At 62.7% G+C, this 21,147-nt stretch overlaps 1 protein-coding gene across 1 annotated transcript; it reads right to left on the reverse strand.

Moving 5' to 3' along the window:
* Nucleotides 1-647: 647 nt before the first annotated feature.
* On the reverse strand, nt 648-20,442 carry LOC307115181 (uncharacterized protein; the record flags this gene model as incomplete). The annotated part of the gene is made up of 5 exons (XM_079798238.1): nt 648-1,109; nt 1,353-3,164; nt 10,111-10,310; nt 19,660-19,740; nt 20,379-20,442. The coding sequence occupies 4 exons, from the start codon at nt 20,440-20,442 to the stop codon at nt 2,115-2,117; spliced, it is 1,395 nt and encodes a 464-aa protein (XP_079654364.1). The 3' UTR covers nt 648-1,109; nt 1,353-2,114.
* Nucleotides 20,443-21,147: the final 705 nt, after the last annotated feature.

The raw sequence follows: 21,147 nt of genomic DNA on the forward strand, positions 1-21,147 counted from the left end.
GGGGGCCCAGGTTCAAGGTGCGGCTGCAGCAGGTGGAGGCTCAGGTCCCGGGAGGCAGACTCCGGGCCAGGGTTCAAGTAAGGAGAGTCACTCATGAGGGAGAGCTCCGGGGACGTGCAGCAATGAAGGAACGGAAGCAGCGGGGTTGGGCGGGCACACGCTGACCTGCAGTGCCGCCGGGCCAAGGCCGGGGCCGGCCCCCAGGCTCCTGGAGCTGCAAGGGGCCTTCACAATCGTCCTGGGAAGGAGCCGGCTGAGCCTGTACCAGTGTCCATCGGTGTCCGTCTGTCCTCGGTGCGGGCTGCCTGGGAAGCAGGCCCCGGGCTGGAGGCACCTGCAGCCACTGTCTGATGTCCAGCTGCCTCGCTCTCCCACGCGCCCCACTGGACGCCATCCAGGTCAGAGGTCACGCGATGCCAAGCTCGGAGATGCCCTCAGCAGCTGGAGGGGAGTCCTTCCTGCCTGAGGGGCCTGGGCAGCCGTCACGACGCCTCTGTACGCTCTCACTAGACGTGACCTTGAGCAGGTCACTTAGCCTCCTCACCTGATGTTTCACACGAGTAACCTGCGGGGTGGGGCGGGGCGGCGGCAGCACCCGCTCCGTGGAGGGTGGCAGGGAAAGGAGTCGGTCCGGGTGGAGCATCTATTGAGTGCTTACTGCATGCGGGCTCTGCGCTGAGCGTGAGTCACGAGGCGCCTCTCACAGTGATGGGACGCCTGGGACCGTGGAGCCTCGTGGGGAGGGGCCCCTCAGAAAGCAGCGGAGCCCGGACTCCCAGCGCGAGGGCCTGGGCCACATTCACCGTGTGACAGCCATGAACGGCGCCGAGAAAAACCCTGTCATGTGCCCAGATGCCCTTCCTCACGCGTCCGTGTGGGATCCACCCGACCTGCACGCGATGGGGCAACGCTCCGCCTCTGACCCGAGCCCCGTTCTCCATGTCTCTCAGGCGCTGGGAGGGGTGTGGGGCTCCCCGGGGACCCAGCCTGCCCCAGGGCTCCTGAGGGTCCCTTCCAGGGGTGGCCTCGCTGGCCTGGCCGCTGCACCGGGCAGGCCGGCCGCTCAGGAACGAGGTGCTGCTGCGTGAAGGCCAAGGCCGAGGACGGGTCTGCAGGAAGCACAAGGCAAAGGGGGGGTTGAGTGCACCGGTCTCCCCGCCCGCCGGAGACTGACACCCGCAGGCTCATGGGACCCTCCGGCAGCCTCCAGTGCCGTGTCTTCTGTGGACTGTCCCTCCCGCCCGCGAGCCCCCCCCCTCCCCACGGGGGTGGCGATGCCCATCTGATGCCACCGGAAGCCCTGAAAAGACTGGGTTTGGTCCGCGCCGGACCAGCCCGCTCGCGGCCCGGACCTGAGACGGCGTCGCTGCGGGAGGCACCCGCTTTTCTGGTCCACAGTCTGTTCACCATCGGGGCAGGGCACACGGAAGCGTTCGACATGAAACCTCAAATGGTTTTCTTCTCAGCAGTGAGCCTTGTTTTCCCCGCCCTGAGCCAGCCACCAGTGCTGCCTGCCCGCCCCACACCACCCCCCTGCGGGCCAGCGGCCAATGCGGGGTCCACCCCCCGGCCCCCCTCCATGTTCCGGGAGGAGGGAGCAGCTGTTTCCAATTACGTCCCAGCCCCGCTTCTGAGAGCAGCTTCCTGGTCTGCAAGCGGCCGGGCAACAAGGCCTCAGGGAGCGTCCCAGGGAGAGGCAGACCAGAGCCTTTCCTATTGCACACTCACGCTCACTCACTCACACTCACTCACACTCACACTCACTCACACTCGCTCACACTCACACTCACTCACACTCACTCACACTCACACTCACTCACACTCACACTCACACTCACTCACACTCACACTCACTCACACTCACTCACACTCACACTCACTCACACTCACTCACACTCACACTCACTCACACTCACACTCACTCACACTCACACTCACACTCACTCACACTCACACTCACAGACTCACACTCACTCACTCACACTCACACTCACTCACACTCACACTCACAGATTCACACTCTCACACACACTCACATAGACCCGTGCTCTCACACTCACACTCTCACATACTCATTCACACACTCACACTTATATACACACTCATGCTCACACTCACACCCACACCCACACAATTATGGGGGCTTCCTGTGCCCATAGGAGGGGTAGCTGCCCAGAAGCAAGTCCAGAGAGGCCAGGATGGAGAGTCACAGGTGCAACCCCACTTCCAGCGTCAGGAGGACCCCAAGAACAGCAGGTGCGGCCCTGGTCCTTCCCTCCTGCGGAGCCTGTGAAGTGTGGGCAACATGGGCCCTCACTGTTGGCCAAACTCAGCGGCTCCTTCCTCTGTAACAAGAAAAGAGCTTGGAGCAGCTGCCCCAGTGAGGATGGGAGAGACAGGGAGGCTGGGAGAGACGGGGAGGCTGGGAGAGACAGGGAGGCTGGGAGAGACGGGGAGGCTGGGAGAGATGGGGAGGCTGGGAGAGATGGGGAGGCTGGGAGAGACAGGGAGGCTGGGAGAGACGGGGAGGCTGGGAGAGACGGGGAGGCTGGGAGAGATGGGGAGGCTGGGAGAGAGTGAGGCTGGGAGAGAGGAAATGAGAGGGAGGCAGGGTCGGGGCCGAAGGAGCTGATGCTACAGTCGGAAAGGGGCTGCAGGCCAGGCCTGTGCACACCTGCTGCCTGTGCTGGGCTGGACGCCTCCCTGCGTTTCTCCAGACCCACTTCCCCTCTCCCCCCCCCCCCCCGCCGTCTGTCCCGCTGTCCACCCTGCTGTCTGTCCCGCTGTCCACCCTGCTGTCTTCCCCGCCGTCTGTCCCGCTGTCTGCCCTGCCGTCTGTCCCGCTGTCCGCCCTGCTGTCTGCCCCGCCGTCTGCCCCGCCATCTGTCCCGCTGTCCGCCCTGCTGTCTGCCCCGCTGTCTGCCCCGCCGTCTGCCCCGCTGTCTGTCCCGCTGTCCGCCCTGCTGTCTGCCCCGCTGTCTGCCCCGCCGTCTGCCCCGCCGTCTGTCCCGCCGTCTGTCCCGCTGTCCGCCCTGCTGTCTGCCCCGCCGTCTGTCCCGCTGTCCGCCCTGCTGTCTTCCCCGCCGTCTGTCCCGCTGTCCGCCCTGCTGTCTGCCCCGCCGTCTGTCCCGCCGTCTGTCCCGCTGTCCGCCTTGCCGTCTGCCCTGCTGGAGGGGAGGCGCTCTCCAGGGACTGAGTCAGCAGTGGCCTGGCCTCTGGCTTCGGGTGGGTCTGGCTGTGGCAGGCACTGGCCGGAGATCACAGTGGGGGAGGGACGGGATTTGCTGCCTGGCCCTGCCCCTCCCCGCTCTGTAGGGCTGGCCTCTGTCTCCTAAGGCCACAGCCAGCAGCTGCCCTCGGAGGCAGGAACTGCCCCTCCTGCCCAGAGCAGCGGGCTCCCTATGTCTGCAAGCCCGGCAGACAGAGAGAAGGGCCACACACTCTCACCTGAACCCCCGCTCCCTGCGGGGTCCTCACTGGATGCTTCCCAGTGACCAGCGTGGGGAGCTCAGGGGCCCTGCGGGCAGATGGGCAGACCCATCCTGTGATTGTCGAGGGCAGGGACTCTGAGTGCCCGGGGCCGTGGTCTCCAGGAGGAGAACGGTGCGTGGAGGCAGCGACCTCACCTTCGCCTGGAGGCCTCTGACCTCAGCGTCCGCGCCTCTGCTCCGAGCACCGGCTGCCTTCCTGCCATCGGCCTTAGGAGACCTCCGGCAGCTTTAGGAACAAATGCCCTGTCCTCGTGCTCGACTGGGAACTGACTGAATAAATGCGCACAGGAGACCCTATAGAAATCCCAACAACACAGGAAGACAGCCCCTCTGACAGGGGCCCCCTCGCCCCACCCCGTCCCTTTACGTGGGGGTGGCCCAGGGACTCCCTCCTCACAGACAGTGGGGAAGGGGAAGACGGTGACTTACAGCGCAGACCCCTCAGACGGCGCCTGAACCCACCCACAAAGCTGATGTCACCGCTGACCAGTCACGTGGGTGCCGGGTGCCCCGGACACTGACCCCTCAGAGGGAACAGGAACGTCGCCTCTGTCGTATTTTTCTCCAAAATCCGTAACTCTAGTCGAATAATGAGAAAACATCACCTGAGTCCACCTGGAGGGACCTCCTAGAAGGTGACCGTCTCTCAGAAAACAAGGAAGACTAAGAAGGAGTCCAAGAGGAGGCGTGACCCAGAGCACAGTGCGGCCTGAGCGGGTCCTGGGAGAGAAAGGGACAGTGTGCGTGGGGGGGGTGGGGGGCACCACGTGTGAGGCCTGGGGGTCAGGCCGGACCTGGGCTCAGCAGCCTCTGCACAGGGGTTCTGGCGAGGAAAGAATTCAGAGCCCAGACCCAAACTGTAAGAGAACATCCTGTCTAATAAAGAGGGAATATGCAAATTGACCATCACGCCATGACAAAGATGGCGGCACCCACAGCGGAGGCGGGGTTTCCGTAACACAAGATGGCTGCGCCCACAGCGGAGGCTGAGTTCCTGTAACGAGCCTTAGCAAGCAATCAGCGGGGACCTGAGGCTGCGTGGCACTGGGCTGGGGCAGGGGGCCTGAGACTGCGCCCCCTGCCCAACAGGGCTTGACGGGGGACCTCAGGCTGTGCCGCCTGCCCCTGTGTTGGGCCGGGGACCTGAGCACTGGGGGACCTGAGGCTGCGCCCCCCACCCTGCGGGGCTTGACAGGGGTGGGGCCAGCCAAGTCTGGATCTCACCCAATGCGGGGGGGGGCTCCCAGCCGGGTCTGGGTCTCGCTCAATTTTGAGGCACACGTGGGTGGGCGGGGACTTGTCTCTGGGTCCTGCGGCGCACCCCAGACTCTGACAGGAGGGAGATTTTCATATACATTTTACTAATTTTCTCTCATCTCTGACACTTCTATTATAGAGAAAGGGCAAATAGCAATATTAAAATATTTCCTCTAATTAATTCCCTTCAATGTGCACGAATTTCATGCACCGGGCCACTAGTTTCCTTATACAACCACAGAGGGAGAAGAAGTGGCTCTAGAAGAAGGGGGCTTAGGGAACAAGTTCCAGAGGCAAAGCAAGGCCCTCGGCGCTTGGGCATGAGGAAGGTCCGGGTGATGTGCCTGCAGGTGGGGGCACAGGTGGCTCCCGGGAGGGAGAGGCGCAGGGTCCTCCTCAGGGTGTTACGGGTGGAGATTCAGGGGAAGCCCAGGGGGAGATCTCAGTAGAAGATCAGCGGCTGTCCAGGTGTGTCCTTCAGGGCGGGGCCTGCACTGATGAGCTGGTGGGCGCCAGGGCAGGGGGTCCTTGTCCAGTGCGGCCGGTCCCGGGCGGCCTCGTCTGGTGCTGCTGGTCTGGCTTTGCTGCTTTTGGGCGTGGAGCTGAGATACAACTGAGGCCTGGATGTTACCTCCAGGGAGGAGAGGTCAGGGGTCCGAACCGCATGGCCAGCGGTATGCTGGGGGGAAAGGTCGCCCTGGGGACGAGGTCAGACCCTACAGCTGTCCTTCGCTGGGCCTGGTGACCTTCTTGCCTGGCCATCGTCCTTGCTCTGCTCGCCTGTCTCACCGCCTCGCACAGCGGAAACGTCGGTGGCACAGCCTGTAGTTTAGTAACAGCGTCCCCCAGTGGGAGCCCCGGGCTGCTGGTGGATGATCTTAACGTGAGGGGAAGTGAGACGAAGGTCCCCGAGGACTTTGTTCTGTCCCTGCACCTTTTTTTTTTTAATTCCCTAAAATTATTTCAGGAAAATAAAGGCAACTGAGACGCTCGCTGAGGCCCAGGAGCACCAGACCCGTCCGGGCGGTGGCCACACCCACAGGCACACCTGGGCCGCACCACCACCTGGTCCGCCAGGCACCGGGCAAGGCTCGCCACCCACACCCCAGCACGGCCCCTCCTCTGTCGCTGCGGCTCTGGGAACCGATGTCACTGCTGCTGCCCCCTCTGCCCCAGTGGGTCTGGGCCCACTTCCCCCATCGCCGGCATGTCTCAGGGCAGCCCGAGGTCAGCCGCGAGCCGGGCAGCTCAGCCTGTGTCCCGCGAGCTCCACTCCCCACCACGGGCGCCCAGGGCAGGCGGGGTCCACCGCTCCGTGGCAGAGAGAAGGACGATGTCCATCGTGGTGACGGAGCCCAGCCCACGGGCGGCAGCCCAGGCCCTGGAGGGAGGGGCACGCAGAGGGGCATGGCTGATGGCCCTGGGCCCACAGCACGGGCCGCGCCCACCAACAGCAGGGCTCACGGTCACACAGGCGTGTTGCTGAAGGAGCAGCACGTGGCGTGTCAGCAGAAAGCAAGGAAGCAGCTTCACTTTTGCCCTCCTCTGACCCTCGGCCAGCGGTGGGGCCGAGCAGCTGAGTTCCCAGCCAGGCAGGGAAGTCCTGTCACTTCTGCTCACTCTGGGGTCATGCACACGGGCCTAAGGTCACTTCGGGTCACAAGCCACACTTCCGGGTCGGCCCGGAAAGCCACGGCCTCGACGACAGGAAACACGGGATCTGCCGCTGCGGGAGCTTCCGCCCCCGGAGGCTGAGCTGAGGGGGGAGGGACGGGTTCGGGGACGCCGGTCAGCGGCAGTGTCTGCGGGCCCAGCGGACGGGCACACGTGGAGCCGTGCTCCACAGCCGTTAGGGCTTCCAGATGGCGACCGCGCAGCACGAAGCCGCGCCCGGGGCCCCGTGAGAGTGACCCGTGACCGCACGGGCTGAAGCAGCCCACCCTCCCTAACACACACGTGCACACTTACACACAGAGACACGCGTGCACACATGTGCACGCACATGCACACTGACACACACAGGCATACAAACTCCGTGTTCCGGGAACTCCCGCCCCCACCTCCTGAGGAGCCCGAGGTGGAGGAGCTGCACGTGGGAGAAGCCGTTCAGACGGACGTTCAATTTCCAGAACTCTCTTTCATTGCCACACACGGCTTTGCCAACACTTTCTGGTTCGTGTCTGCTTGAGCCGGCACCAAGTGGCAGGCGTTCTCCCTTTAAGCTGAACCATCTGCGCGTCGGCAGGCGATGCCAGAGCCTCTCCACCCAGCGCACCGCCGGGCAGTCTCGGGGCCTGGCCCGGCGCACCCTGGCGTCTGGCTCCAGCAGGACCCGCGCGAGGGGTCCCTGTGAAGCGCTGGTCTCGTCACAACGCGGACGCCACGCCTGGCCAGCTGCCTGTCGGCCGGGAGGCGCAGCCACAGGCAAGAGGGAGGGACCAGGCTCCGGGTCCGGCCAGGCCGCTGATCAGCTCCGAAACCTCACGGCTGAAGCAAGGCCCAGGCCGCTGCGTGTCCTCTGCTCACACGCCCAGCGCGTCTGGCTGTTCCATGAAGACCGGCGCCTCCGGGCCCCGCCCGTCGCGGGAGAGCAGCCCGCGCTGGGTGCGAGGTGCCCCTCCGCCCCGTCCTGGGCGTGGGCTCCCAGCTGCTCGGCGAGGCCGGGGACAACTCTGCCGCCGCCGTGGGGTCAGGTCCCCCTCGGCTCCAGACGCCCACGCCGCCTCCTTTGTCGGGGCCACGCAGGGGATCGTGGAAGGGCTGTGTCACTCGGGAACGCAGGCTGCCGGAGAGTCACCGTTGGAAGGAGGGTGGGACCTTTCCTTCCGCTCAGTCGCCCGTGGCTGGGGGAGGCGGCAGCAGGAGCCCGGGCTGAGACCCGGAGCTGGACGGGGGCGGCGGGCGGGCGGGGGGGGCGGGGGGGCCGCTGTCCTGGGTGGGCTCGCCGTGCTCACAGAGCCGTTCAGACGGGGTTGGGAGAGAACGGCGACCAGCGCAGCAGCAAAGGGAGCGGGTGGGGAGCAGCCGTCCCCACGTGGAGACGTGGGGACACCCTGCCTCATGGTGGCTCTGTGCTTAGCCTGCCTGCTCTCACCCCGACGAGCTGCACTGTTAGCCCCAGGCCGCAGCCGGCCCCTGAGGAGCGCGAAAAGGTGAGTCTGCCCTCAAGCCTGGCTTGGTCTCTAACACGCCCTCTTCTAAGAGCCTCATCCTGCCCTGGCTGGTGCTGCCCAGTGGGTAGAGCGTTGGTCTGCGGACTGAAGGGCCCCAGGTTCGATTCCGGTCAAGGGCACATCATTGATGTTCCCATCTCTCTCCCTTCTCCCTTCCTCTCAGAAATCAATGAAAAAATATATATTTTTTAAATGCCATTCATCCTTCCCTTCAGCCAATCAGAGCTTCAAACACACAGTGGGCCTCTCAGTCTCCCGTTCTGCTGGTGGAGCACAGCTTCAGCCTAGACCTGGGGACGGGGATGGGGTCGGCCTAGCAGCCCTGCCCGGGGCGCCCGCGGACTCTGCATACGGCTCACGCCAGGTCTCTCGGGCTGGCACTGCTGGCATTGGCCAGGCCCTCCTCAGCTATGCCCATTGCTGGGATCCAGCAGCGCCCTGGCCTGCATTCACTAGGTCCCAGCAGCACCCGCTAAAAGCATCTCCGACGTGGCCGAACGCCCCTGAGGGGCAATGCCTCCCGCCCCCAACGGCCTGAAGAAAACCCTGAAACACGAAAAGCAGGCGTTACAGTAGACACCAACTTGAAAGACCAAAATCTTTGTGCCCGAGGATTTCAATACCTGAGGAGTGTTTTACGAGCTCCTCCTGATGGCTGACCTAGTGGCCTGCCCCTTCCTCCCTGATGACATGGGGGCTGACCCAACGGTGTGTGACGTGGGAGACCCGCCCCCAGCCCCGGGGAGATGTCAGCCATGAGCAAGCCCTCCCCGTGGCCCAGCGGTCGGCCGGGATGGGAGCACGTTGCTCTGCTCTAGACGACGAGACACGAGAGGGATCTGTTTGAACAATGAATGATGACCAAGCGACAGCACGACACAATCATTTCACACTCGCGAATGTCGCTCACACAGAACTCAGGGACCTGCAACGGCAAAACCCAAACGGCCAAACCAAACGCTGGCGGGAAATGTCCCCAGTGATGGCTGAGTCTCTGTGCCGCCGCGCTGGAGAGACGGCCCTGGGGTGCGGCAGACATGGGTCCACACGGGCTCCTTCCCTAAACCCGACTTGGGAATTTTCACTCCTTCGTCATGCAAACCTGTGGCCACCTCAGTGCTATGGTCCTTGTGCACACCGCCCCAGGAAGGAGAGCGGCTGGGGGATAGGTGAGAGAGGGGGTGATTTAAGGAGCCGTTCGGAAATGTAAGCTTTTAGAAAAGGAAATCACATGTAAACTGTAGACAGCACCTGGGAAGGCACATGGGCATTTTCCTTAACTATCGTCAGCTGAACTCAGAGCGATAGGCAGAGCCATACCCTGGGAACATGCTTCCCCAGTAAGGCTGGACATGTTATCAGTTCTGACTTAACATCAGCCCAGGTGTGGGCAGGGACGGGTCTAGATATGTAAATCCAGTCAAGCACCAGGAATGCTAGGGCCTACTCAAGAATGCAAACAAGCTCCTTTGACTTCCTGGTATTGGGGGTGTAAATCAACGCGCTGCGTGGGCTGAGTCGTCGCTGCCTCTCCATCAGAGAGAATGGCGTCCCACCTGGCTCCCAGATTTATAAATCTATTTCTGCGTCTTTCTGTCTTTCTTTATTTCTATTATTTCTCAATCCCTGGCCGCCTCCACTTAGAACCGGTTCGTTCATCTCTCTTTCCGTGCTAGACGCAGAAAAGGGAGATCCCCGCCATGTTTGGCCCCCGCCGCATCAGGCCCCCGCAGTAAACATATAGGTCCAGTCAGTCTGGTTCCTGGGATGCAAAAGGGAAAGACAATCGAAAGGTGTGAAGGCTCAGCCATTAGGTGAAAGGTGTGCGGTGGTGTTGCCATGGCACCATGAAGGGGAAGCCAATGCCCCTGACTGTGGGCTCAGCACACACATGACATACACACATGAGGCTGGTGTGCGGCTTTAGCCTGAGCGTGCGGGCACACAGGCCCTCCGCAGGCCAGCGCGGCAGCTCCAGCTCCCGCAGGGGAGTCCGCAGTGACAGAGGCCCTTCGTGTTTAGGAGACAGAGTTTGCATTCGCCTATGTTTTCTGGCAACGGTGTCTCGCCTGTGCTCACCGCCGTGTCTGGTTCACGCCAACACGCAGAGACAAGGAACTTCCCAGGCAAAGGGGCACGTCCACGCGGCTTAACAGGATGAAGGGACGCTCGGCCCAGCCCAGCCTCACGGACAGACGGACAGACGGACAGATGGACAGAGTGAGGATCAGCAGCTCCTGGCTGAACACGGAGATGCCCCCAGCGCTGTTGTCTGGCTGCGCTTGCCCAGCCGCCCGAGCCGTGAGCGTGAGGCGGGTCCTGTTGCCTGCGCCGTCCGTGTCGTTGGTCACGGCTCTCAGGTGGCCAGAGGGGACGGGCCGTGGGGAACCTAAGCAGGGGGTCGGACACGCATGTTATAAAGCACGTGACGGCTGCTGGTCAACCAGGCGATCCATATGGACCCCGGGAAACTGGAAAGCGAGGTCCCCCGGGCGCCGGCTCGCTCCAGGTAACTGGGCGCAGGCCTCTTCACGGGCGTGATCTGCTCTGAAGCCAGAGGCCCCGGAGGAGGCGCCGAGGCTGAGCCCTGCCTCCTGCACGTCCCGCGGACTCCCACGTGCTTCGAAGCCGACACGGCAGTGCCCGCACCGGCCCGTGGAGCTCAGAGCGGAAACGATGGGAGTTAAAACAGCTCACTCGACGAACCCGACACTCGCTTCTCCACAGAACCTTCCACGCGGGTCCTCACGCCTGCGGCCCGCTGTCCTCTCCCCACGGCCACTGCACAGCCGCCACGGGGTGCCTCATCCTCGGGCAGCTCCGACCTGTCCGCCCGGGCCCTCCCCGGCCACTGCGCTGGGCTCTGTCTGTCCCTGACCTGGAGTGACCTCCCAGTCTGGGCCGCTCGCCGGAGCAAAGGCGGCGTGGCTGGCTCCGTGCCCCTGAGTGCCTCCCGTTTTCCCAAACAGCGGCCTTTCCACTCCACGCGGACCGACCCCTCTCCTCGCCGACTCGGGAATCGCCCCCCAGCTCCTCACACTCCTTCAAGGCCAGGGCTTCAAGGCCAGCGGCTGAAAGGTTTTACAAGTCTCTGCTCCAACCCTTGGCCACACGCTGCGATTGCCGCCCTTTCTCCTCACCGGGACCCACCGCGGAGGACGGGCGCCGCCGGGGAGACCAGGCTCCCTCTCCGTGGCCACCGCACCCCGAGGCGTGGAGGCGGCACGGCGCGCTGCGTCCCGTCCCCGATGGGCTACTGGCCTCTGGACTCTGCGAGCTTGGACTGCGGCCCCGTCGGACAGAGCTCTCAAGGTCGGCCCTCCTCGCGCGCTCTGTCCAGGAGCCCAGAACACAGGAAGCCGGGGCCCGAGGCCGGCGAGTTCCGGCACCAGCGGGGCAAACACACACAGGCGGTGCCTCGGGTGGAGCCTGTGACCGGTCCCCTGTCTGTGGAATAAATTCTACTGACAGAAACGGACATGCATGTACACAGACACTATATGATCTGTGCAGGGGCCGCGGCCCCGCCACCACGGCTCTGTCTGGAAGGAAGGACGTCGGGAAGGACGTCCGGTCTAATTAGCATGTTACGCTTTTATTATTATAGATAAATACACATATGTGCACATGTATGTGTTTATGTTTCCATAAACACAAAATCACAGAATAGAAATGCACACTGAGTCCACGTTATTCTTCGTTCACAAACAAGTTCATGTAGACAGCAGTCCTTCCCGCCTGAAAGAACCGGGTTAGAGAGTGACTTCCACGTCGGCGGGCGTGGAAGCCACGTTAACCTCAGCACGTTCGCCCACGAAGGGCTCTTGCCATCGCTTGGGCTCACCCCACACTCCCTCCCGGCCCCTGCCCGGGCCCCTTGCCACCTGCAGAAGCCACCTCACGTGTAGAGGGCCCCTGGGAAGGCACATGGACATTCTTTAAACTGTTGTCAGCTGAGCCCGAGGCGACTGGCAGAGCCGCGTCTCGGTTACACCCCCCCAAGAAGGCGGGGGGGGGGGGGTTATCAGTTCTGACTTCTTACCTTTGTCCAGGTGTCGGCAGGGGCGGGTCTAGATACGTAAACCCAGTCAAGCACCATGAATGCTCGGGCCTACTGAAGAATGCAAATAAGCTCCTTTGATCCTAAGTTTTGGTGATACTTCCTGGTATTGGGGGTATAACTTCCTGGTATTGGGGGTATAAAATAAATGTGCTGCATGGCTGAGTCGTCGCTGCCTCTCCATCAGAGAGAAGGGCGTCCCACCTGGCTCCCAGCTTGCTTCTAGTTCTGCATCTTGCTCTCTTTCTTTCTTTTATTTCTTAATCCCCAGCTCCTCCACTCAGCAACCGGACCCGTTCCTTTTCCGTGCTGGACGCGGAAAAGAGAGAAACACCTCTACACTCACGTCACTTTGCCACTTCGCGCCCACGTGGGCTTACCCACCTGCTCAGGTTCTGTGGCCGTGGTGGCATCAGTGGCCGAGCACTTTGCACATATAACACGCTCAGGGGCTGATGAAGCCCAGGCCTTTGGGCGGATGGGCAGATGCCGTGTGGGGAGCAGCCTCCCCCGGCTGGGCTCAGCCTCTGAGCTATCCCGGCCCCGGCATTCACAGAGTGTGACGGATTGGCGCCCAAAGAGCCGTCTGTTACTCCCCTTCCTGCTTTTTTAGGGGAAAGTATCCTTTCTCCTCACCAAGAGCACGCACTGGCCTGAGAGCTGACAATATCGCGGCCCGGGGCCTCGTTCTCATGGACGCCTTCATCGCAGACAGTGACCTGTGCTCCTCCGCCCGCCCCGCCCCGCCCCTCGGCAGGGGGCGGTCCGCGGAGAAGGCCCAGCGGCCGGATCACACCAATTGCCCCTTTCTGAGCCTCAGTTTCTTCATCTGTAAAATGGGGTCATTACCCCCACGGCTCAGAGGACTCTGCAGAGCAGATGAAGTGGACGGTGGGCTGCACCTTCTGTGGGGCCCAGCACGGCCAGGGAGTCAGTCGGCAGGCAAGCTGCACCGGGGAGGAATCCCGCAGCAAGTCCGAGAGCCGCTGCGTCTGGAGTCGATGTCCTTTCACAGACAGGAGGCCTGGCCAGGCCTCACCTCGTGGTCCCTGGCTCCTGGCATCGACTCACCAAACCACACGCAGAGGCAGAGCCCCATCCGGTTCGCGCCTTCGTAAGCAAATGGTATTTTCTTAAGCAGCACACGTTTAAGAACTAGAAGCACACGTGTGTGCAACAGGCGTGCGATCTAGAAACTATGCTTTGCACACCTGTGGGTGGGCTCCGATCTTGTTGCAATCACACTACCCCCAGGCCGCAGGCCGCAGGTCTGGAAGCTCTGGATGAGACATCCCCGTGCCCACTCCTTTCCGATTGCTGATTGCTGATTGCCGGGGCTCTTTGCGCTGCTGGGAAGGTAACCAGGGAACCTGCCGTGGAATTGAGGAGACGCTCATCTTCGTTTGCTACATTTTCAAAGAAGAGACTTGAGAATGTCTGAGGAGATGGGTTTCCCTGCCCATCCCGCACGCGGCTCACCCTCCCCTCCGCTTCCTCCTGCGGGCCGAGCACGACAAGGCCTCGTGCAGCCTGGGAACAGCCGCTGGGTCCCCCTCAGTCCCAGGGCTGCTGGCGTCTGGACTCATCGATGCAGAGAAGGAAGCAGAAGAAGCCTCTTAACATCAGGCCTCCTAGAATCCCATTTGTCTTCGCTCATTCACGTGCTCCTTCTGAAACCGGCGTGTGCTTTGTTCTTGGAGCACTAAGGGCCACACAGCAGGTGTTCGATGTGTTTCATTCTTTCAGGGCACTTCCATTAAGCACCTACTGTGTTCGGTTCCTGTCCTGGGCGCTGGGAAGGCAGAGGGGACAGAGCCAAGGCCCAGCTCCTGAGGCACTGACGCCCCGCGGGGAAGACGGACCGCAGGCGGCACAGAGTGCGCCCGTGTCGGGGGGAGGGCGCGGCGGAGAGGCGGGCCGCGGCGGGCAGGAGGCTGAGCGCAGGCTCGCGTGGCCTGGGAGTGAGCGGGTGGGAGCCGCCCTCGCTGATGTTAGCGGCCATCAGCCCACGGACACGTGTCACTTTTAAAGCAACTGGAGTCCATCAAGTGTGCAGCCGGCCCGCGGGGTTCCTATCGTGCTAACTTCCCGGGAACGCCCTGGGGTACCGCCTGTTTCGCTCTGTGCCATGGCCGCGTGCACGAGCCCCAGCTGGCCGGGGGTACACCCTCCTCGCCTGTGTCACTGAGCACCCTCCTCGCCTGCGCCCGCGGGAGGAGGGGACGCCTCCCCAGGACAGGACTTGAGAGCCAGTGTCCGTGGCTGGGCGGAGAGACCCAGGAGGCAAGTGCCCAGCACAGAGGTCAGCACCCATGACCCCGGGGACAGAGCCTGCCCAGACCTTAAACAGAAGGAGGCACAGCCAGCAAGGACCGCCCCGCCACGCACAGAGCGACTGCGCGCACCACACCGGCCCTCGCCTGCCGAGGGTACAAGCTGAAGCGACTCGCCAGAGGTTTTGAAGCAGGAGGTTTCTTTCCTTCTTTCTCTCTTCCTTTCTTCCTTCTCTCTCTCTCTCTCTCTCTCTCCCTCCCACCTTTCTTTCTCACCCGAGGGTATTTCCCCTTGATTTCAGAGAGAGTGGAAGAGAGAGGGAAAGACAGAGAGAAACATTGATGTGAGAGACACACATCGATTGGTTGCCTCCTGCATGTGCCCCGACCAGGGCCTGGTCTGGGGAGGAGCCTGCAACCGAGGTACATGCCCTTGACCGGAATCGAACCTGAGACCCTTCAGTCCATAGGCTGACGCTCTATCCACTGAGCCAGACCGGCCAGGGCTGAAGTATGAGGTTTCATAATTCAACACAGATGAAATGCAGGACACATGGTAGTGTTCATTTAATCTGAGGCTTATGAGGTTTCAGTAAAAATAGGATTCCGAATTATTTATCCAACATTAGTTCTCTAAAGCACATACATCCGCGTTTATGTAAGGTGTAGCCGCGCTAAAGGCTGGCGGCTGCTAAGCACCGACCTTGCGGGGGCGAAGGCCGCGTCCTCGCCACGGAATCGCAGACAATCCCAGAGCCGCCGCCGCCCAGGGCTGAGCTCAGGGTGTGCACGCAGAGCGTTCAGAAGGGAGTGAGGTCACCAGCTTTCAGGGGGTGAGGGAACACATGCTCCTTGCTCACGTCCCCTTCTGCGAGGAAAGAAACGCCTGGCTCCCACGCCGCCTGAGCCCGTGCCAGAGCTCACGGCCCTCGGCCCCCGGGAGTCTGCCTTCCAACGGCCTCTGCACCCGTGCGCTGCCTGAGCACCCTCCTCCCCCGTATCACTGAGCACCCTCCTCACCTGTATCACTGAGCACCCTCCTCACCCATATCACTGAGCACCCTCCTCCCCCGTATCCCTGAGCACCCTCCTCCCCCGTATCCCTGAGCACCCTCCTCACCTGTATCACTGAGCACCCTCCTCACCTGTATCACTGAGCACCCTCCTCACCCATATCACTGAGCACCCTCCTCCCCCGTATCCCTGAGCACCCTCCTCACCTGTATCACTGAGCACCCTCCTCCCCCGTATCCCTGAGCACCCTCCTCACCTGTATCACTGAGCACCCTCCTCACCCATATCACTGAGCACCCTCCTCCCCCGTATCCCTGAGCACCCTCCTCCCCCGTATCCCTGAGCACCCTCCTCACCTGTATCACTGAGCACCCTCCTCACCTGTATCACTGAGCACCCTCCTCACCCATATCACTGAGCACCCTCCTCCCCCGTATCCCTGAGCACCCTCCTCACCTGTATCACTGAGCACCCTCCTCCCCCGTATCCCTGAGCACCCTCCTCACCTGTATCACTGAGCACCCTCCTCACCTGTATCACTGAGCACCCTCCTCACCCGTATCACTGAGCACCCTCCCTGCCCGTATCCCTGAGCACCCTCCTCACCTGTATCACTGAGCACCCTCCTCCCCCGTATCCCTGAGCACCCTCCTCACCTGTATCACTGAGCACCCTCCTCACCTGTATCACTGAGCACCCTCCTCACCCGTATCACTGAGCACCCTCCCTGCCCGTATCCCTGAGCACCCTCCTCACCTGTATCACTGAGCACCCTCCTCCCCCGTATCCCTGAGCACCCTCCTCACCTGTATCACTGAGCACCCTCCTCACCTGTATCACTGAGCACCCTCCTCACCCGTATCACTGAGCACCCTCCTCGCCCGTATCACTGAGCACCCTCCTCGCCCGTATCACTGAGCACCCTCCTCGCCCGTATCACTGAGCACCCTCCTCACCCGTATCACTGAGCACCCTCCTCACCCATATCACTGAGCACCCTCCTCGCCCGTATCACTGAGCACCCTCCTCACCCGTATCACTGAGCACCCTCCTCCCTCGTATCACTGAGCACCCTCCTCACCTGTATCACTGAGCACCCTCCTCACCCATATCACTGAGCACCCTCCTCGCCCATATCACTGAGCACCCTCCTCCCCCGTATCACTGAGCACCCTCCTCACCCGTATCACTGAGCACCCTCCTCGCCCGTATCACTGAGCACCCTCCTCGCCCGTATCACTGAGCACCCTCCTCGCCCGTATCACTGAGCACCCTCCTCACCCGTATCACTGAGCACCCTCCTCCCCCATATCACTGAGCACCCTCCTCGCCCGTATCACTGAGCACCCTCCTCACCCGTATCACTGAGCACCCTCCTCCCTCGTATCACTGAGCACCCTCCTCACCTGTATCACTGAGCACCCTCCTCACCCGTATCACTGAGCACCCTCCTCACCCGTATCACTGAGCACCCTCCTCACCCGTATCACTGAGCACCCTCCTCACCCGTATCACTGAGCACCCTCCTCACCTGTATCACTGAGCACCCTCCTCCCCCATATCACTGAGCACCCTCCTCACCCATATCACTGAGCACCCTCCTCACCTGTATCACTGAGCACCCTCCTCACCTGTATCACTGAGCACCCTCCTCACCCGTATCACTGAGCACCCTCCTCACCTGTATCACTGAGCACCCTCCTCACCCGTATCACTGAGCACCCTCCTCCCCCGTATCACTGAGCACCCTCCTCACCTGTATCACTGAGCACCCTCCTCACCTGTATCACTGAGCACCCTCCTCACCTGTATCACTGAGCACCCTCCTCACCCGTATCACTGAGCACCCTCCTCTCCCATATCACTGAGCACCCTCCTCACCTGTATCACTGAGCACCCTCCTCACCTGTATCACTGAGCACCCACCTCGCCCGTATCACTGAGCACCCTCCTCCCCCGTATCACTGAGCACCCTCCTCCCCCGTATCACTGAGCACCCTCCTCACCCGTATCACTGAGCACCCTCCTCGCCCGTATCACTGAGCACCCACCTCGCCCGTATCACTGAGCACCCTCCTCACCCGTATCACTGAGCACCCTCCTCGCCCGTATCACTGAGCACCCTCCTCGCCCGTATCACTGAGCACCCTCCTCGCCTGTATCACTGAGCACCCTCCTCACCTGTATCACTGAGCACCCTCCTCGCCCGTATCACTGAGCACCCTCCTCGCCCGTATCACTGAGCACCGCCGTGTCCCAGGCGATGCCCGGAGCTCGCAGAGCCGCAGGGAGCCAGCGCCCTGTCCTAGGAGCGTGCGTTCCGCCAGGAGAGGACGGGTGCGGGGAGGAAACAGCCTGGACAGACGTGAGCTGCAGCCGCTAGAGGGCACGGGCACCTTGAAGACGTGGGGGTGAAGCCACAGGGGCTCCGGGAGGGAGGGCAGAGGGAGGCTCGCTGAGGGACGGTGACGGATGGAGGAGAGCAGGCGGACGCCTGGAGAAGGGCCTTGGGCAGAGGGGCGGCCCTCGGAGGGGCCGCAGGACGAGCAGGAGGCCGAGTGGGAGGGATCGAGGCTGGGTCAGGGGGCACATCCTGCGGGGACCGAGGGCCCGTGAGAACCTGGCGTCCCCTGAGTGCAGGGGGAGGCGCCGGGGCTGCCGGTGAGGACCCGCAGGGCTCACGGGTGGGGACAGACCTGCTGGCTCCTGTGTCAGGAGCGGGCTGCGGGGGAGGACGCAGGGCGACAGCAGGAGGCGACAGCACCCTGCCGAGGGCGATGCGGAGACCGTGGGGACTGTGGCAGCCGAGTGGCGGCTTTGGGGTGTGCTGGAGGGAACAAGAGCGTGAGGAACGATGTGGGGTGGGGTGGGGGGGAGGCCCCATGCTCGGCTCGGCCCCTGGGAAGGCAGGGTCTCAGGCAGCAGCTGCCGGCGGGGCCTGGGGTCGGATCCCGTCGTTTTGAGGGTCTGACTGTAAAACCCGACCTCAGTTTGCCTCCGCACGAGGGGCGTGGATGTTCACGGCCGGCCTCCCCCTGACGCTGCCCCAATCCCTCCAGCCGCCCCCCCCCCCCCGCCCCCAGCTCTCTGCAGTGATGACAAGTGCTTATCGGAAACCAGCAAACGGTTCTATTTTTGGTACAAAAAACAACAAAACAGAATGTACGGTATTATGGAAAGGGAACATGGAAAACTAGGAAAACGAGGCCCCCTTGTGGACACACGGATCAGCTGTGCCTGGAACCGGGTCACGCGTGGCACACAAGGGCTCAGGGTCCAATGCAAAGGCTCGCCCAGGGGGTCCGACTCCAACCCCCGACTCCAGTCTCCAGGCAGAGAGGGTCCCGCACCTCAGAACAGAACGGAGACCAGCCCAGTCCGCGGCCTACGGCAATGCTTCCCAAGAAAGAAACGCGCCTGCGACGCTGGGACAGGGCGGTCAGCACCCAGATCGCGGCCGCTAACTCCCACCGCGGCCTGTGGTGCTCCCAGCTCTGCCCCTCCCCCTCCCACGGCCCTCCCAGGTGAACCGTGGATAGCCCTGTCCACCCTCCGCGTCCTCACTCCGAGGGCAGGTCGGGCGGGTGGGGGTCACTCGGGGAACCTGAGGGCCTCGAGGAAGTGCCGCTTGGAGAGCCAGAGACAGCGTCTGCCACCCGCCCGCCTGGCTGAACTGGTGAACATAGAGGCCTCCTGAGTGCGTGTTTAGAGCCGGCCCCTCCCTCCCCGGCTCTGCCACTGAGCAACGTGGCTGTTTTGGGCAAGTGGACCTCTGGAGCGTTAATTCTCCTTTAAAATGGGAACAAGAGCCCGGCCGGCGTGGCTCAGGGGTTGAACGTCGGCCTGTGACTCAGGAGGTCAAGGTTCGATGCCCAGGGCACAGGCCCGGGTTGTGGGCTCCGTCCCCAGTGTGGGGCGTGCAGGGGGCAGCCGACCCATGATTCTCTCTCATCATGGATGTTTCTTTCTCCCTCTCCCTCTTCCTTCTTCTCTGAAATCAATGGAAGATATATTAAATAAAAATAAATAAAAAGTAAAATGAGAACTCAGACCTTCTTGAGTTCTGGCTGAGGTGATGGTCCTCACCCTGAGATGCCTTCTAACTGGTGATGGACCCAGGCCTGACTCCCGCCGCTGCAGGCCCCAGGACCCAGGCCGGACTGACTGCCGCCGTGTCGCGGCCACCCGGGACCCAGGCCTGACTCCGCCGCTGTGGGCGCCCAGGCACAGCAAGTCCCTCTGCTGCACGTGCAGCCTCCTACTGGCCGGTTAATACACAAATTGGTCATTATCATGATGCTGTCAGGACCAGGTCCCGGCTTCCTGAAGGCTCCGTGGGGGAAGGGGCAGAGTGTCCGTTAGGAGCGAGAGCCCGCAGCCCGGCTGCCCACCTGCGGCCTCGACCTGGGCGAGCGTCTCGGCCTCTGGGGCCCCAGGTCCCAGCCTCACGGTAACGTGGTGCCTCGGAGTTGCTGGAGGTTAAAGGGGGAAAAGACAGTGAACCCTCGGAAGGGTGCGGGCGCAGTGCCGGGAGCCTGCAGCAGCGCCATCACCGTTCGCACCTGAGCCGCTCCCGCTGCGCGAGGTGCGTGGAAATCAGAGAAGGAAGTCACTGTGCGGGGACCGCTGCGCGCCAGCTGCCGCTCCGGCTGCACCCCCCCCCCCACAATCGCCGCGCTTCCGCCCACGGGCACACCCTCCTGCCCCCGCCAACCCCCCCAATCGCCGCGCTTCCGCCCAAGGGCACACCCTCGCCAGGACCGGCCGGGCCTCGGGACACACGTGGCGCAGACACAGCCCGACGGGAGCCCCTGGGACGCGTCCCCTCTCAGCACCCCCAGCAGAACGCCTGCCGCCAGCGGGCGCTCATGTGACACCAGCGGGAAGATGGCAACTGCACACACGTGTCCTGTGCCTGTTATTCAGCGTTAGGAACCGGGCGCCAGGCAGCCGGCGGGCGGCCGGACGCGATCACAGAAGCCAAAGCGCGGCCCCGCCTGGAGGAGGCGCTGGGCTGACGACTGGGCCACGTCCGTGACCGACTCCCGTCACACACGGGGTTGGGGACTGTTTCCCAGGCCGCGCTGTTCGCCACGACGTGGACTCTCACGGAGCTCCTCCTTCCGCGTGGACACAGGAAACCCACCCTCTTCCACCTGTGACAGCAGACACATCGCGCTCCCTCGGACGTGATTTAAACATCTGAAGAAATTGCTGGAGGAGAAATCCTACTTGTTTTCTCTCTCAGAGCCCCGTTCGCCAGGAGCTGGCGGTCTGCCCATCGGAAGCCAATGACGATGGACGGCGCCGTCCTACGAAGCGAGGCTGCGTCCTGGGGGGACGCCGAGGGGCTCGGAGCGATGGGCACGGGGGCAGCAGGGAGAATGGCGGTCAGAGGCTGAGTTCAGAGGCCACTTCCAGCCCTCACAGACGTTGTGGGCAAACGGCCTCCCCCGGGACGAACCCCTAAAATTCAGGCTCTGCTGGGTGGCTTTGAGTGACTACTTTTTTTTTTTTTTTTAAATCCTCATCCGAGGATGTGTTCCCATTGATTCTTAGGGAGCATGGAAGGGAGAGAGAGAGACACATGGATGGGTTGCCGCCTGCATGTGCCCCGACCAAGGCCTGGGCCAGGGTGGAGCCTGCAACCGAGGTACATGCCCTTGACCAGAAAAGAACCCGGGACCCTTCAGTCTGCAGGCCAACACTCTAGCCACTGAGCCACACCAGCCAGGGTGACTGTTTGAAGTGGTTTAACCGAGCAAATCAGAAGGTCAGCTTTAGGCTCTGAGGCTTTTATCCCCCGACGGACTTCTCTCCGGAGACCCGGGGGCCAGGGCGCCCCTCCCTGAACCGAAGATGGTGGTTCTTCGTCTGAG

The sequence above is a fragment of the Cnephaeus nilssonii genome, assembly GCF_951640355.1.
Source record: "Cnephaeus nilssonii genome assembly, chromosome: 2".
Lineage (NCBI taxonomy): Eukaryota > Metazoa > Chordata > Mammalia > Chiroptera > Vespertilionidae > Cnephaeus > Cnephaeus nilssonii.